Below are 15,762 nucleotides of genomic sequence, written 5' to 3' on the forward strand. Positions count from 1 at the left end.
AAATGGAAGACATACAAGACCACTGATAATCTCCCTCGATCTGGGGCTCCACGCAAGATCTCACCCCGTGGGGTCAAAATGATCACAAGAACGATGAGCAAAAATCCCAGAACCACACGGGGGGACCTAGTGAATGACCTGCAGAGAGCTGGGACCAAAGTAACAAAGGCAACCATCAGTAACACACTATGCCGCCATAGACTCAAATCCTGCAGTGCCAGACGTGTCCCCCTGCTTACGCCAGTACATGCCCAGCCCCGTCTGAAGTTTGCTAGAGAGCATTTGGATGATCCAGAAGAGGATTGGGAGAATGTCATATGGTCAGATAAAACCAAAATAGAACTTTTTGGTAAAAACTCAACTTGTCATGTTTGGAGGAGAAAGAATGCTGAGTTGCATCCAAAGAACACCATACCTACTGTGAAGCATGGGGGTGGAAACATCATGCTTTGGGACTGTTTTTCTGCAAAGGGATGAGGACGACTGATCCATGTAAAGGAAAGAATGAATGGGGCCATGTATCGTGAGATTTTGAGTGAAAACCTCCTTCCATCAGAAGGGCATTGAAGATGAAACATGGCTGGGTCTTTCAGCATGACAATGATCCCAAACACACTGCCCGGGCAACAAAGGAGTGGCTTTGTAAGAAGCATTTCAAGGCCCTGGAGTGGCCTAGCCAGTCTCCAGATCTCAACCCCATAGAAAATCTTTGGAGGGAGTTGAAAGTCCGTGTTGCCCAGCGACAGCCCCAAAACATCACTGCTCTAGAGGAGATCTGCACGGAGGAATGGGCCAAAAATACCAGCAACAGTGTGTGAAAACCTTGTGAAGACTTACAGAAAACGTTTGACCTCTGTCATTGCCAACAAAGGGTATATAACAAAGTATTGAGATGAACTTTTGTTATTGAGCAAATACTTATTTTCCACCATAATTTGCAAATAAATTCTTTAAAAATCAGACAGACAATGTGATTTTCTGGATATTTTTTTTTCTCATTTTGTCTCTCATAGTTGAGGTATACCTATGATGAAAATTACAGGCCTCTCTCATCTTTTTAAGTGGGAGAACTTGCACAATTGGTGACTGACTAAATACTTTTTTGCCCCACTGTGTGTGTGTGTGTGTGTGTGTGTGTGTATACACACACACACACACACACACACACACACACACACACAGTAGGCTACATACTGTTCAGTAGGCAGTGTACATTACACTGTGTGATATAAAACAGACTATAATAGTCATGCTCTTAATCTTGATCATATAGTGTAGTTTACAGTGTACAATAAATGAAATAAACCATAGAGTAATAAATAAAATATTTGACAGATCTTAAGAGTTTAACATATTTAAGTAAACATACCTGGAAAACAATGACAGGGCTATCAACACACAGAGAGAGGGGAAAGAATTCTGGCATCCCTATAGCATAATACACCAGTTAGCACCCAGTCAAATGGTTCCTAAGATAAACATTCAACTTTTCATATGTAATTTTATGACATTAATTTACATATTTGATCTGATACAAAGTAAACATATCTTTGGAATGGAATATATATATATAAATAAAAAAAAACACACGTGTTAATAAATATTGCCCATGCAAGATTCACAAAGCCAGCTTACCCCTTTCCAGACATCCCAAGCACAATAATGTCCACAGGTGTGTTACATAAACTTTATTCATAAGAAATTATGACATTGTTACATGTGCGTGGTAGAAGCGTCTGGAAACAGAAATCTTAATTTCTCGGTTGTTAGCCTGTGCTACTTACTCGACATAGCACTGGCTTGACTGCTCTTAGTATTTGCTAACATTCCTGATGAACGCTACCTCTGCTGGAAAGTCCACTTGACTGCGCCAGTTTGTGGTTAAGCTAGGGTTGACCTTCGACTCCAGACGAAGGGACCAGACCGCTTCTTGGTTAGGTTAAACAGTGGTGTGGCCACTGAGCTGAAATTTCTAATGAATTTCCAATAAAAATTTGCAAAACCAAGGAAGCGTTGAACCTCCTTGATAGAGGTGGGCTGAGACCAGTCACGGACCATTTGAGTCTTCTTGGGGTCCATGCAAAAGGTTCCCCTTGGGCAACGTAAACCCCAAAAAGGAAACCTTGGAAACATGAAATTCGTAATTCTCTGGCTTCACAAAAAGATGGTTGTCAAGAATGCGCTGGAGAACGGCTCTGACATGATGAACATGCTCATGAAGGGACTTTGAGAATACCAGAATATCATCCAGATAGACAGACCAGTTCAACATATCCCTCAGGACATCATTGATGAGCACCTGGATGGCAGATGGGGCATTGGTTAACCCAAATGGCATAACCAAGTACTCATAATGCCCCATCAGTGTGTTGAAACCAGTCTTCTACTCATCTCCTTCCTGGATCCAGACCATATGGTAGGCATTGTGAAGATCTAACTTGGTGAAGATTGTTGGTCCCTGAAGCAACTCAAAGGCTGAAGACATAAGGATAATGATTTCTCACAGTGACCTTGTTCAGCCCACAGTGGTCTATACAGGGTCGAAGACTGCCATCTTTTTTTCCAATGAAAAAGAACCCCGCTCCAGTGAGAGAGGGTGAAGGATGAATGATTCCAGCATCTCGAGAGTCCCTGTTATACTCCTACATAGTTTTGACCTCAGCAGGTGAGAGGGAGAGAAGATGATTCTACTATGTGGAATTAAGGTTCCTGGAAAGAGGTCAATGGCACAATCATAAGGCCTGTGAGGAGGCAGTGATGTGGCTTTTTTTTTTTTTTACTGAAAACCTCACTCAGATCATGGTACTTGGAAGGGACTCAGGACAACTCAAGAGGACTAGGAGATTTAGGGATGGGGCAGAGACTCTAGGGAGGAGACAAATAGCTTGGCAAGTGGGTTCCCATTCAACCACAGTTCCTGAAGACCAACTGATGTGGGGACTATGGTGTGACAACCAAGGAAAACCAAGCACTACGTGGAACTTGGGAGACTGAATAAGGTTAAATTGGATCTTTTCATGATGGCTTACATCTGTGAACATAAGAAGAGGTGCAGTAGCATGGTCAATAGTACCTTTTCCCATGGGCCTTCCATCAAGGGCAATTACAGTGAGAGTGTGGTCCAGGTTGGTTATGGGAAGGAGGTCGTCATTGGCTAGGGAGGAATCCATGAAGTTACTGGCTGCATTGGCATCTACGAGGGCCTGTAGAGCATGGTGTTGCTGGTATCCCCAGGAAATCATGACTGGTATCCGCCGGCATGTGGTAGAGGCTGTGGGGGTAAAGGTCATTCCCATAATACTACCCCATCTGGACAGGATTGTCCTTGACCGTTTTCATTTGTTTGCACATTACTGCCCCTTTTGCTGCTGTTCCTTGACTGTTTGCATCTGGTTACATTGCTTGCACATTCGTACATTACTGCCCTTCTGCTGCTACATCTGATCATTGCCTTATTTTTATATTACACTGCCTATTTTGCACTACATTTACCTTTATTTTGCACTATACTGGGTGTTTTTTGTTGCTTTTTTGCTTTTATTTTTGCACTATATTGCCTTTACTTTGTATTACTTCTGCCTATTTATTTATTTGTAATTGGCATTTATGGTGGACAACAAACTAAGAATTTCATTGTGCAAGAGGACATGTCCTTACTGTGCATATGACAAACACTTTGAACTTGAACATCTCCCTGAAAGCTCGGGGCATGATGAGCAAAAGTGGTCCAGCTTCCTGCAATAGAGGCAACACTTCTCCCTCATTCTATGGTTTCATTCAGCTTGAGAAAGTTTGGTTTCTCGTAGCTGCATCGTTCTTCTGGGGACAAACTCTGGAGGTCCTGTGACCACTGCAAAGGACTCAGGCCTGAATCACCAGGACGAAGCTCATGCCTCCTGTCACAGTCGGTTGTTGAGTCGGATTTTCTGGTCAATCAGAGATTCAAAGTGAGTGGCTGGCTCTCTCGTTGCCAATTTGTCTTTGATACAATTACACAGACCATGATAGAAGGCGGCAATGAGCACTTCCTCTTCCAATGAGCTGAGTGCTTTCTGCCACCAGGGTGCAGAAGTGCACAGCATATTCAGTCACACTGGAAATGCCCCGACACAGCTGGAACAATCTGTTGGCTTCTTCTCTGTCCCCAACTGGATGGTCAAACACTCACCGCATATCATCTGTGAAGCTCTGGTAACTGTTCCCATATAGCAGTGGCCCAGACCTGGTCCTTCCCAGTCAGATGGGTAATGATGTAGGTAATCCATGAGTGATCAGTAAGGAAGGTGAAGAATTGGATCTTGAAGGTAAAAGAGCACTGGGTCAAGAAACCTCAACAATCTTTTGGGTTACCATCAAATCTCTCAGGAGCTGGCAGTCTAGGCTTGGAGACAGGCTGGGACAGAGCAGCAGGCATTGAAGGGGATTGATGTTTAACTAAGGCATTTAGGGTTTGGTGGATCTCATTAAGAACTTGCTCATACGTATCAGCTAAATGCAGCTTCATGAGAAAATAGTTGTCATTTGTGACATGATAGCATCATAACTGACCACTGCTGCATATGCCTGGTTGATCATTGAGGGTTGGGGAGGTTGCTTCTCTGCAGAGTCTTCTTCCATGGTTCAGTCTAGTCTTGCTGTCAGATTCACCTGGGATTGTACCTGGATCTCTGATGTAACAGGCAGGAGCTCTACCCCTGCACCACAAGGTGGTGTTATAAGACCCAGATGCAGAGACAAGGTTATGCAGATGAAGGGTTTTACTTGATCAGCAGGGCAAGAATAAGCAAACAGGAAGAAGACAATAAATCAGAAGTACAGTCCAGGCAAGGGTCAAAATCCAGTGTCAGTCCAAGCATACAGTAAACTTAGGCAGCTGGGCCATAGAAGGTTCACGCTGCACGCTGCATGCTGCACGCTACACATTCACGTGAAGAACCGGACCCTGGGCCATTAAACTTCATGCTTGGATGTTCACGTGTTGCGTCTGTTCTACTTTGACCGAGTAACCAACAATATGGACTCTTCGGATGACGACGATTGCCTCATTCTGCTTTTACTGAGACAGAGGAAGAGAAAAAGGAACAGAATTTGGAGCCGAGAACACTTCCTTCTGAGAGAAACCCGTGGTGAATTTCACCGAACATTCTATAATCTGCTTGACAATCCCGATGAAGAACTATTTTTCAATTATACCAGGATGTCATACATGACGTACGATGCCTTGAAGACCCTCGTGCTGGAACATATACAGCCAGGTCAAACGAACTGGAGAAAATCGATCGAAGCAGAACAAAAGCTCATCATTACTCTCAGGTTGGTACTTATATTAATTAATATGGATAATGTGATGTGGTCGTAATGATCTAGGTCAGGGCAATTTGTCTAGTAGTCAGCGAGCCTACTTTTGAAAACGTTCAGACTGGGTGGTGAGACCTCGCTCTCTTCTCTTGTGCTTATAAAGTTATATTTGTTTTCATTAAATTCAATTTCAAGATTTGTGTTATGACGTCAGTCGTATTTTTTCAAAAGACATAAAATGATGACTTGAAGAAGAAGAAGAAAACAAAAAGGAAGTAGAAGTATCTGGAATGTAATTAATTTTAGTCGCACATATTTTTTTCAAATACACACACGCCCACACACAAAAATGCACGCACAAACACCTTAAGTATGTTTCTGAATTATTTAATAAGTATGACATAGTGCAGTAGGAATATTGTACGATTGTGATGGTGTCAACATGGAATATGTGAGGGGAGATATATACATTATATATAATATAATTAGTGTGTGTGTGTGTGTGTGTGTGTGTATATATATATGTACCAGATATATATATGTACCAGAGATTGGGTACCAAGCCCCAACACCTAACAGCCTCAACACAAGAGCTGCTGACCTGAGAAGGAAGATCGTGACCCAACTGGAAACCTGGAGCCCCCGACGAATACCGAAGCTGAGTTGCCAAGTACCTTCAGAAGATCTACTAGTAGATGTGAATGCTGCTCTGAAGACAATCTCCACAAGAACCATCACTGAGACCAACAAGCTGATACACAGTACAGCAACAGTAATCATGGAGATGCTTGGACACAAGGTGGGCTCGGGACATAACAAACAGTATCCACCATGGAAGAGACGATTAGAGGCCAAGATAAAGGCAGCACGGAGAGAAGTTAGCCAGCTAGCTGAACTACAGAAAGGGAACATGGTGAATAAAGGGGCACCCAGGAAGTACAACTCACTCTCCATACCAGAGGCACTCGAAACTGCCAAACAGCGACTAACAGCTCTGGCCACCCGGTTGAAGAGATACACCAAGGAGGGAGAGGCCAGGAGAATAAACAAGCTGTTCTCCACTGAACCAGCCAAGGTGTACTCTCAGTGGCAGGGGAACAACAACCGGTCAGACCCACCAAGAGCTGAGGTGGAAAAATACTGGAAAGACATATGGGAAAGAACGGCATCACACAACACCGATGCCCAATGGTTAGTGGACCTAAGAGCTGACCACAGCAACCTCCCAGAACAAGAACCAGTAACCATCTCAATGGCAGACATCCAAGAAAGAGTGTCAAAGATGAAGAGCTGGACAGCACCAGGCCCCGATATGATCCATACGTACTGGCTGAAGAAGCTAACTGCACTCCATGAACGCCTAGCAGCACAGATGAACCAGCTGCTGAGGGGATGGAACCCACCCAGAATGGCTAACCCAAGGCAGGACAGTCCTAATCATGAAGGACCCCCAGAAGGGACCCATCCCATCCAACTACCGGCCAATTACCTGTCTCTGCACAACATGGAAGGCCCTGTCAGGCATCATTGCGGCAAAAATGAGTAAGCATGTGGCTCAATACATGAGCGAGGCACAGAAAGGGATTGGCAGTAACACCAGAGGAGCCAAGCACCAGCTACTGGTCGATAGAACAGTCGCCCGAGACTGTAAGAAGAGACAGACCAACCTGTGCACCGCCTGGATTGACTACAAGAAAGCCTACAACTCAATGCCACACACATGGATACTGGAATGTCTGGAACTGTATAAGATCAACAGGAACCTAAGGACCTTCATCCAGAACTCAATGGAAATGTGGAAGACAACCCTAGAGGCCAACTCAAAACCCATTGCCCAAGTCAACATCAAGTGCGGTATATACCAAGGAGATGCGCTATCACCACTGCTGTTCTGCATAGGCCTGAACCCCCTCAGTCAGATCATCACGAAGAGCGGCTACGGGTACCGATTCCGTAGTGGGGCAACAATCAGCCACCTGCTCTACATGGATGACATCAAGCTGTATGCCAGGAACGAGCGAGAAATAGACTCGCTGATCCACACCACCCGGATCTACAGCGATGACATAGGGATGTCATTCGGATTGGACAAGTGTGGCCGGATGGTCTCAAAGAGAGGCAAGATGATCCGGACTGAGGGGATTGACCTACCAGAGGGCAACATAGGTGATATCCAAGACAGCTACAAGTACCTTGGCATCCCACAGGCTAATGGAAACCATGAAGAAGCCACAAGGAAGTCAACCACAGCCAAATACCTCCAGAGAGTAAGGCAGGACCTGAAAAGTCAGCTGAATGGTAAGAACAAGGTCCGAGCCATCAACATGTACGCACTACCAGTCATCAGATACCCCGCTGGCATCATAAACTGGCCAAAGGAGGAGATAGAAGCCACAGATATCAAGACTAGAAAGCTCCTCACCATGCATGGAGGGTTCCACCCCAAGTCCAGCGCCCTGAGACTATACACTAAGCGGAAAGAGGGAGGCCGAGGGCTAGTGAGCATCAAGACCACGGTCCAGGATGAAACATCGAAAATCCGAGAATACATCAGAAAGATGGCCCCAAAGGATGAACTGCTAAGTGAATGTCTCAGGCAGCAGAACCCTGATGAGAGTGCAGAGGAGGAGGAGGAGGAACAGACAACCTGGAGAGACAAACCCCTACATGGTATGTACCACCGTCAGATAGAGGAAGTGGCTGATATCAAGAAATCCTACCAGTGGCTGGATAATGCAGGACTGACAGACAGCACAGAGGCACTAATCATGGCAGCACAAGAACAGGCCATAAGCACAAGAGCCATAGAGGCCAGGATCTACCAGAGTAGATCAGACCCAAGATGCAGACTGTGCAAAGAAGCCCCTGAAACAGTCCAGCACATAGTAGCAGGGTGTAAGATGCTAGCTGGATCAGCGTACATGGAGAGGCACAACCAAGTGGCTGGGATAGTATACAGGAACATCTGCAACCAGTATGGAATAGAAGTACCCAAGTCCCAATGGGCCATACCACAGAAGGTGGCTGAGAACAACAGGGCCAAGGTTCTGTGGGACTTCAGCTTCCAGACTGACAAACAGATCCTGGCTAACCAACCGGACATAGTGGTGATGGACAAAGAGCAGAAGAGGGTGGTGGTGATAGATGTGGCGATCCCAGCTGACGCCAACATCAGGAAGAAGGAACATGAGAAACTTGAGAAGTATCAAGGGTTGAAAGAGCAGCTGGAACGGATGTGGAAGGTCAAGGGTTGCGTGGTCCCCGTGGTAGTGGGGGCACTTGGGGCAGTAACCCCCAAACTGGGAGAGTGGCTCCAGCAAATCCCAGGAACAACATCTGAAGCCTCAGTCCAGAAGAGCGCAGTCCTAGGAACATCGAAGATACTGCGCAGAACCCTCAAACTCCCAGGCCTCTGGTAGAGGACCCGAGCTTGAGGATGACATGGATACCACCCCCCCCGGGGGTGAGAAGGAGATTTTATATATATATATATATATATATATATATATATATATATATATATATATATATATATATATATATATATATACACACACATACATACACACACACACACTAATTATATTATTATATATATATATATATATATATATATATATATATATATATATATATATATAAATAATATTTGTGTGTGTGTGTATATATATATATATATATATATATATATATATATATATATAAATAAAATACACACACAAATATATATATCACATATATACACACAATCACGAGAGGCTTGCTGGCTCTCGGCGGGACCCTTCAATCAGTCACAAAAGTAAAAATGAATAAAGATTTTTAATTTGATACCAGGAAATTAAACAGGAAAGGTAACTATGTTCAAACGAAAAGGGATTCCCAAAAGTCAAACTCAAATAATATCTCTGGCTTTAGAACAACGAAATTATAGGCAGATTTCCTTCAGTCCAATATCCTTTTCCCCAAACAAACAAAATCTTCTGCCTTACTTTTGCCGCTTTTCCACTACAAACGCGGCTGAGCCGTGCCGTGCCGAGTCGAGCTGAGTCGAGCTGAGCGGGGCTATTGAAGTTGCATTTCGACTACAACCGCGCTGAACCGTGCTGGCTGGAAGTGGGTGGACACATTGGGTGGAGTTAGCGAAAGTGGGTGGACGTCATGTGATGTCGTTAAGCAGCGCAAACAGTGACATCAGTGACAGTGGCGGAACAAGTCAGAGCCGGGCCGGGGGCGGGGCAAATGACCGGGCCCTTTATTAAAGCTTATCATAACATCATTTTAGGCTACAAAATGTCCGCAACTGCGGTGTTTACCAATTTCAACACTACCGGGTGCAACTATGTTATTTAGTACATCAAGTCCTTCAAACGAACATGTAACTCAGAAACAAAAAACATTAGGATACTGTACATGGCTCATAATAAAACATCAATAGCCTATACTGCGCACATTATTTGAAGGGCATACGAATGAGCGCTCAGAGGTTGCAACGGTGACAGGAAGAGTCAGAAATAAAAGGAGGGCGGTGCAAACCTCACTGAATGCACTGTGTTTACCAATTTCAACACTACGGGGTGCAACTATGTTATTTTGTACATTAAGTCCTTCAAACGAACATGTAACTCAGAAACAAAAAAAAACATTCGGCGACATATACTGTACATGGCTCATAATAAAACATCAACAGCCTACTGCGCGCATTATTTGAAGGGCATACGGTGAGCCTTGCGCTCCGCGAACTCATCCACGATGCTCTGTATGTCACTGATTCAGTGATCTTTTAAGCGGTAGTCTCACGACCCGAATAGTAAACAATAAACATGGAGGACATGGAGTCGTTAGTGTTGCTGGTCTTGGTGCTGTGGCTTGTTGTCACCGACAACGCGGACAGATACTGGCAAGAGCGTATAGATGAGGCGAGGCGCATAAGGCTTCAGAAATTCTCGTAATTCATAATTATTCTCCTTCCGGATTTGCGGTGTTTACAGATCCCAGCGCGCTCGCGGGGCGTGTGTGGGCATGTGAGGACACTCCTCCTCACCAATCAGTGCACAGGGGAGTGTCTGCTCACGCCCCTAGCCTCAGTCGGCACGGCTTGGCTCGCTTCAGCCCCACTCCAAAACGGTGCGAGTTTTAGGGGCTAAGCAGGGCTGAAACGAGCTGAGTCGTGCTGGTTTTTGGTAGTCGAAACGCGAGTCGTGTCGGGCTGAAGTGAGCTGAACCGAGCTGAAGTGAGCTGAAAAAGGGTAGTGGAAAAGGGCCATTTGAGTCCAGTTAACAATCCTGTAGTCTTCAGCCCGGTGGCAGCCCTGTCGCAGGCATTCGTAACACAGCTAAGTATTTCAGTGCACAAATCCCTCAGGTAAGAATTCCAGATGAGCCTTTCGCTGAATACTCCACCCCACAGGTTCCACCCGAAGGGGAATTTCTAGTAACCATGGCTGTCGAAGTTAACACAATGATAACATGTTAATGCAAATTCTTTTTAAATACTACTAATTTTTTGGGATGCATGAACAACGCATGCACGTTCTGTGCCGCCGCCCCCCATAGTTAGGAAAATCAGGAAGTGATATAGCACAAGCAAGTGATGTAGCGAGTGGCTGGTCAGCGCAAGTTGTGATAAGGTGCACTTATGTACAGAATGAACTTATATTGTTGCAATCTGACTATTTACATAAAATGTGCGTATTTTTCTTTGCTTTTGATGGTTCACAGGGGAGAAAAGACGACTTGTTCAAGTCCAGGTGTGTGTCTGTCTGTCTAAGCGCACAGGCTGCACACTGGACTGAGAGTTTGTTTTCTTCTGAGAAATTTGAGAGTTTTGTAAGTGTTTAGAAATACAATTTTTGCTCATGAATGCATATTCACCAGTGAGTTACTGCATTTTACTGGAAAACATTTATGAGCTGTGTGGCTTAACAAATGCATTTATTTGGGTTTTGTATTTTTTTTTTAATTTAAATATAGCCACTACTGTTGTCCAAGTCCACATCATCTAGTTTGTTTAGTTTATTTTATTGCATGGTTTGAGGCTGGAAGTTAAGTACAGAACTAGAGCAATATACTATTTCGTTTTGTTCACACTGAATTGTGCTAAACCCTCAAAACTATAAAGTTAACTTTGGTTTGTTTTTTTTTTGTTTGTTTTTTTTTTAAATGCAGTGGATGAATAAAATACTCACAAAAACAATTTTTACTGTGTCCAGCCTCATCTTTCCTGACCTGACCACATACATTTGCGTAAAGCAAGCATATTTGTCCACTCCTCCAAAACTTGAAAAGTATCCTTTTAAGGTACATTTAGAACAGATAAAAATGTGCAGTTCATTTGTGATTGTGAGTTAACTATGGACAATAATGTGATTAATCGTGATTAAATATTTTAATCAACTGTCAGGCCTAATAGTAACTCTTGACTACATACTTTAATTCTTAAACCCCAAATTCACCAGCATATATTACACCATAGAATAGAGGTGGATTGCAAGGTGGAAAATACAAGTTTTGCTTGACAAAAATATTTAACTGCACATACCTTGCTGCAGTTTCCAGCTTTGTTGCTCCAGGGGAAGTAGGTTACTCTAAGGGGCAACATCTAACTTCTGATGTAATCTAAAACCTGATTGGTTGAAATTAATTTAAGGGAATACAAACTGTCCCAAGTCTCGCTACTCTCCCCTACAGATAGTGGCATTGATTTATGGGGCATTCAGACCAAAAGTGTTCAGAACATCAAAGCAACCAGATGTCTTTCATTTTCTCTGTCAGCCAGTGTTTCTTAGTGGTGAGCAGCAGCATGACCATTGGCAGCATGGGGAATTGTCATGCTGGAACATGTTTGGGCTTGGACACTGAGTTCCAGTAAGGGGGAATTCTTAAACCTACAGCATTCAAATACATTATAGACAGTTGTCAGCTTCCAATTGTGTGGCAACAGTTTGGGGAAGGTCCACACATGTGGGTGTGATGGTCAGGTGTCTACATACTTTTGGCCATTTATGGGTGTCTTTCTGCTGACTGTGCGCACTTTTCTGGCAAGCACTACTCCATGACTGCTGATACATCAGTTCTCTTCTTCTCCATCCTTCTTTCCTCGGTCAACAAATGTGATTAAAATATTTTTATTCACTTTCAATATTTCCTCAAATTGTTGATCGTTAGCATATTTGTTTTTCCATGATCGTCCATGACCAGTGGGTAAAATTCTTAACCATAATTTAGCATATAAAAATGCAACAATCTACAAAATTTATTCACCTTTCTGCAAATTACAAGAAATAAGCTTGTGTGTAAAGAAAAGTAAAATAATGAATTTCTAATACAGTGCTCAGCATAAATGAGTACACCCCCTTTGAAAAGTAACATTTTGAACAATCTCAATGAACACAAACAAGTTCCAAAATGTTGACAAGACAAAGTTTAATATAACATCTGCTTAACTTATAACAAACTATACTGAAAGAGAAGATGCTACCATCACTACATGCCCTTGGTCATCATGCACTTTTCCAACATGACTAAACACACATCTAAAGGCCACGGTTGGATTTCTGAAGAACAGGGTGAAAGTGATTCAGTGGCCAAGTATGTCTCCTGATCTGAACCAAATTGAACACCTATGGGGAATTCTAAGAAACCTTTGTCACATGCACACTTCAAGCACAGCGAAATTCATCCTCTGCATCCTTCAGATGGGTTAACATCTGAAGCAGTGAACACGCACACACCCCCAGAGCAGTGGGCAGCCACACACAGCGCCCGGGGAGCAGTCAGGGGTTCGGTACCTTGCTCAAGGGCACCTCAGCCCGAGGCCACCCCACATCAACCTACGTAACTGCATGTCTTTGGACTGTGGGGGAAACCAGAGCACCCGGAGGAAACCCACACAGACAGAATATGCAAACTCCACACAGAAAGGCCCTCACCAGCCACTGGGTTCGAACCCAGAACCTTCTTGCTGTGAGGCGACCGTGCTAACCACTGCACCACCGTGCCGCCCAAGAGATAAGTTGAGCATCACTCTCCATCCAGCACTTTTTTTTTTCGTTTCCGTTTCCGGTTGAGAGTACGTCGTGCGCGTTCTGGCTACCGCTTCTCACCAGAGCTTTTTTATTTTATTTCTTTCTATTTTTTTCTGTGTGTTTGTGTAGTTTGATGTTTGTTTGAGTGTTTTGTCCACCGGTTGTGGTGTAGTTCCGGACCTAGTTTTGGGCGTTGGTTCCCTCCAGGCCTTGGTTCACCGTGGGCGATGCCTGCGCTCCCAGCTATGGACTGCAGTGAGCTCGTTGCTCATTTTACATCGTGGTTGTCCAGCGCTCTGCGCTTTAACGCTTGGCATGATGTTCCGAGCGATGTTGCTCAGAGGTGTCGCGGCAGCTGTGCAGGCAGTTTGGGACATACCAGCACTCTGCGTGGTGGAGCTTCTCTGCTCGCTTTGTGGATCCATGGCGTGGTGTTCGAGCAATGTTGCTGACGGCGTCACGGCGGCAGTGCTGGAGATGTGGGACTTGTTTTCGTGCACCTTTTGGTGGGACTGTGGCTGCTACACCACGGGAATTACATCCTGACCCCTACTTGGTGGACTTTTTACTTTTTATTTATTTTTTATAATTTATTTATTTATTTTTTCTTTCCTTGTTTATAATTGTAAAGCGTCCTTGGTTTTTTGAAAGGCGCTATATAAATTTTACTTAATAATAATAATAATAATAATAATAAAAAATATCCAGTCACTAAAAGAGGTCATTGTTGAATGGAAAAAGATTGATGTTGCAAAATGTCGCCAACTTGTTCATTCCATGCCTAGAAGACTTGGTGCTGTCATTAAAAATCATGGAGGCCATACAAAGTACTAGATGTAGTAGTTTTTGTTGTGGGGTGTACTCATTTTTGCACCACCCTAATTTGAGTAAAACTGAAATGTGTAATCTAAGTTATATTATTAACCTTACTTTTTCCCGTTATAAGTTAAACAGATGTTATATTAAACTTTGTCTTGTCAACATTTTGTAAATTGTTTGTGTTCATTGAGATATTGTTTAAAATGTTACTTTTCAAAGGGGGTGTACTCATTTACGCTGAGCACTGTAGGTCTACACTATATGAAACATTTGCAGTGGATAGAGGACAATTGCTCAACAGCATTTCCATCATTCACAAATGTTTAAACTTTAGTGTCTCTCTAAAATCTCACTGAACGTTTGGTTTCAACATCAGATTTAAAAAGAGAAAAAAATAGTATGCAACTGTAAATATTACAGTTTTTGCTGAATTTTTGTTTTGCTGTCTCTTTCCCCTAGGCTTTGGCATGACAACCCCAGTGACAATAGCTGGCAAAGTGTTTCTGATCTTCTATGGTCTCCTTGGGTGTGCAGCCACCATTTTGTTCTTTAACCTTTTCCTAGAACATATCATCACCCTCTTAGCTGTGATGATGAAAGCTTTTAGGCTACATCACTTGCGCACTAGTGGCCTCCTCCCACCAGGAATCTGCCAGGACTTTGCAGCCAGCACTCTTCCAGGCTGGAAGCCCTCTGTATATCATGTGATGCTGATCTTAGGCCTGTCAGCTATCATTATCTCATGCTGTGCCTCAGCCATGTACACCCCCATAGAAGACTGGGCATACCTCGACTCCCTCTACTTCTGCTTTGTCACCTTCAGCACTATCGGTTTTGGAGACCTGGTGAGCAGCCAGAGCAAAGCCTACAGCTACCAGGTCCTGTACCAGCTAGCCAACTTCCTTTTAATCCTGACCGGGGTCTGCTGCATCTACTCACTCTTCAATGTGATTTCCATTGTAATCAAGCAGGTGCTCAACTGGATGCTGAGCAAGATGAGTTGCCTATGCTGCCAGCGCTGCAACAAGGCTAGGGCTTTCTTGGGACGCCGCAATGCAATCCGCCCTGGCTTACACCTCAGACAGGGCCATTTTGGGTATTCATATGACTCCGAGGGACCTTGTGATGATGACCAGGAGGGAAGAAGGCTGTCTGGTGAGATGATCTCCATGCGAGACTTGGCAGGCTCAAACAAGATATCACTGGCCATTATGCAGAAACAGCTCTCAGAGTCTGCAAATAGGTACCCTAGGACAGTTTGTGGAAGCTCAAGACACAATGGCTTCTCTGGCAGAGTTGGAGCTTTGAGCATCATGAACAACAGACTGGCAGAGACAAGTGACTCTCAGTAAAGGTGTCTGATGGATTAAGAGTAATACTGTGGTTTACAGGAAAGCCTTTCCAAGTAAAGTAGCCCTGGTGCTGGGATTTTGTTCAGACTCCAGTCTGACTTTACCTTGTGCACAAGTTTCAGTGAAATAGCATGATTTACATGATGTATTTTAGATATCCATTTGAGCCAGGATTAATATGGTACCCCACTGGTTGGAAAATTAGGATGCGATCAAAAGGTTTGAATTCAATGAAGTTAGACACCCCATATGACTTTATAAAGTGCAAA

The 15,762-nt window shown here is 43.8% G+C and overlaps 1 protein-coding gene across 1 annotated transcript in view; it reads left to right on the forward strand.

Moving 5' to 3' along the window:
- Window positions 1-15,493, forward strand: part of kcnk12 (potassium channel, subfamily K, member 12) — a 39,616-nt gene extending 24,123 nt beyond the window's left edge. The window contains exon 3 of the mRNA XM_060924915.1: window positions 14,601-15,493. Within this exon, the coding sequence (XP_060780898.1) occupies window positions 14,601-15,493 (893 nt within the window). The remainder of the gene's footprint in view (window positions 1-14,600) is intronic.
- The last annotated feature ends 269 nt before the right edge of the window (window positions 15,494-15,762 follow it).

This window comes from Neoarius graeffei, chromosome 7, assembly GCF_027579695.1.
Source record: "Neoarius graeffei isolate fNeoGra1 chromosome 7, fNeoGra1.pri, whole genome shotgun sequence".
Lineage (NCBI taxonomy): Eukaryota > Metazoa > Chordata > Actinopteri > Siluriformes > Ariidae > Neoarius > Neoarius graeffei.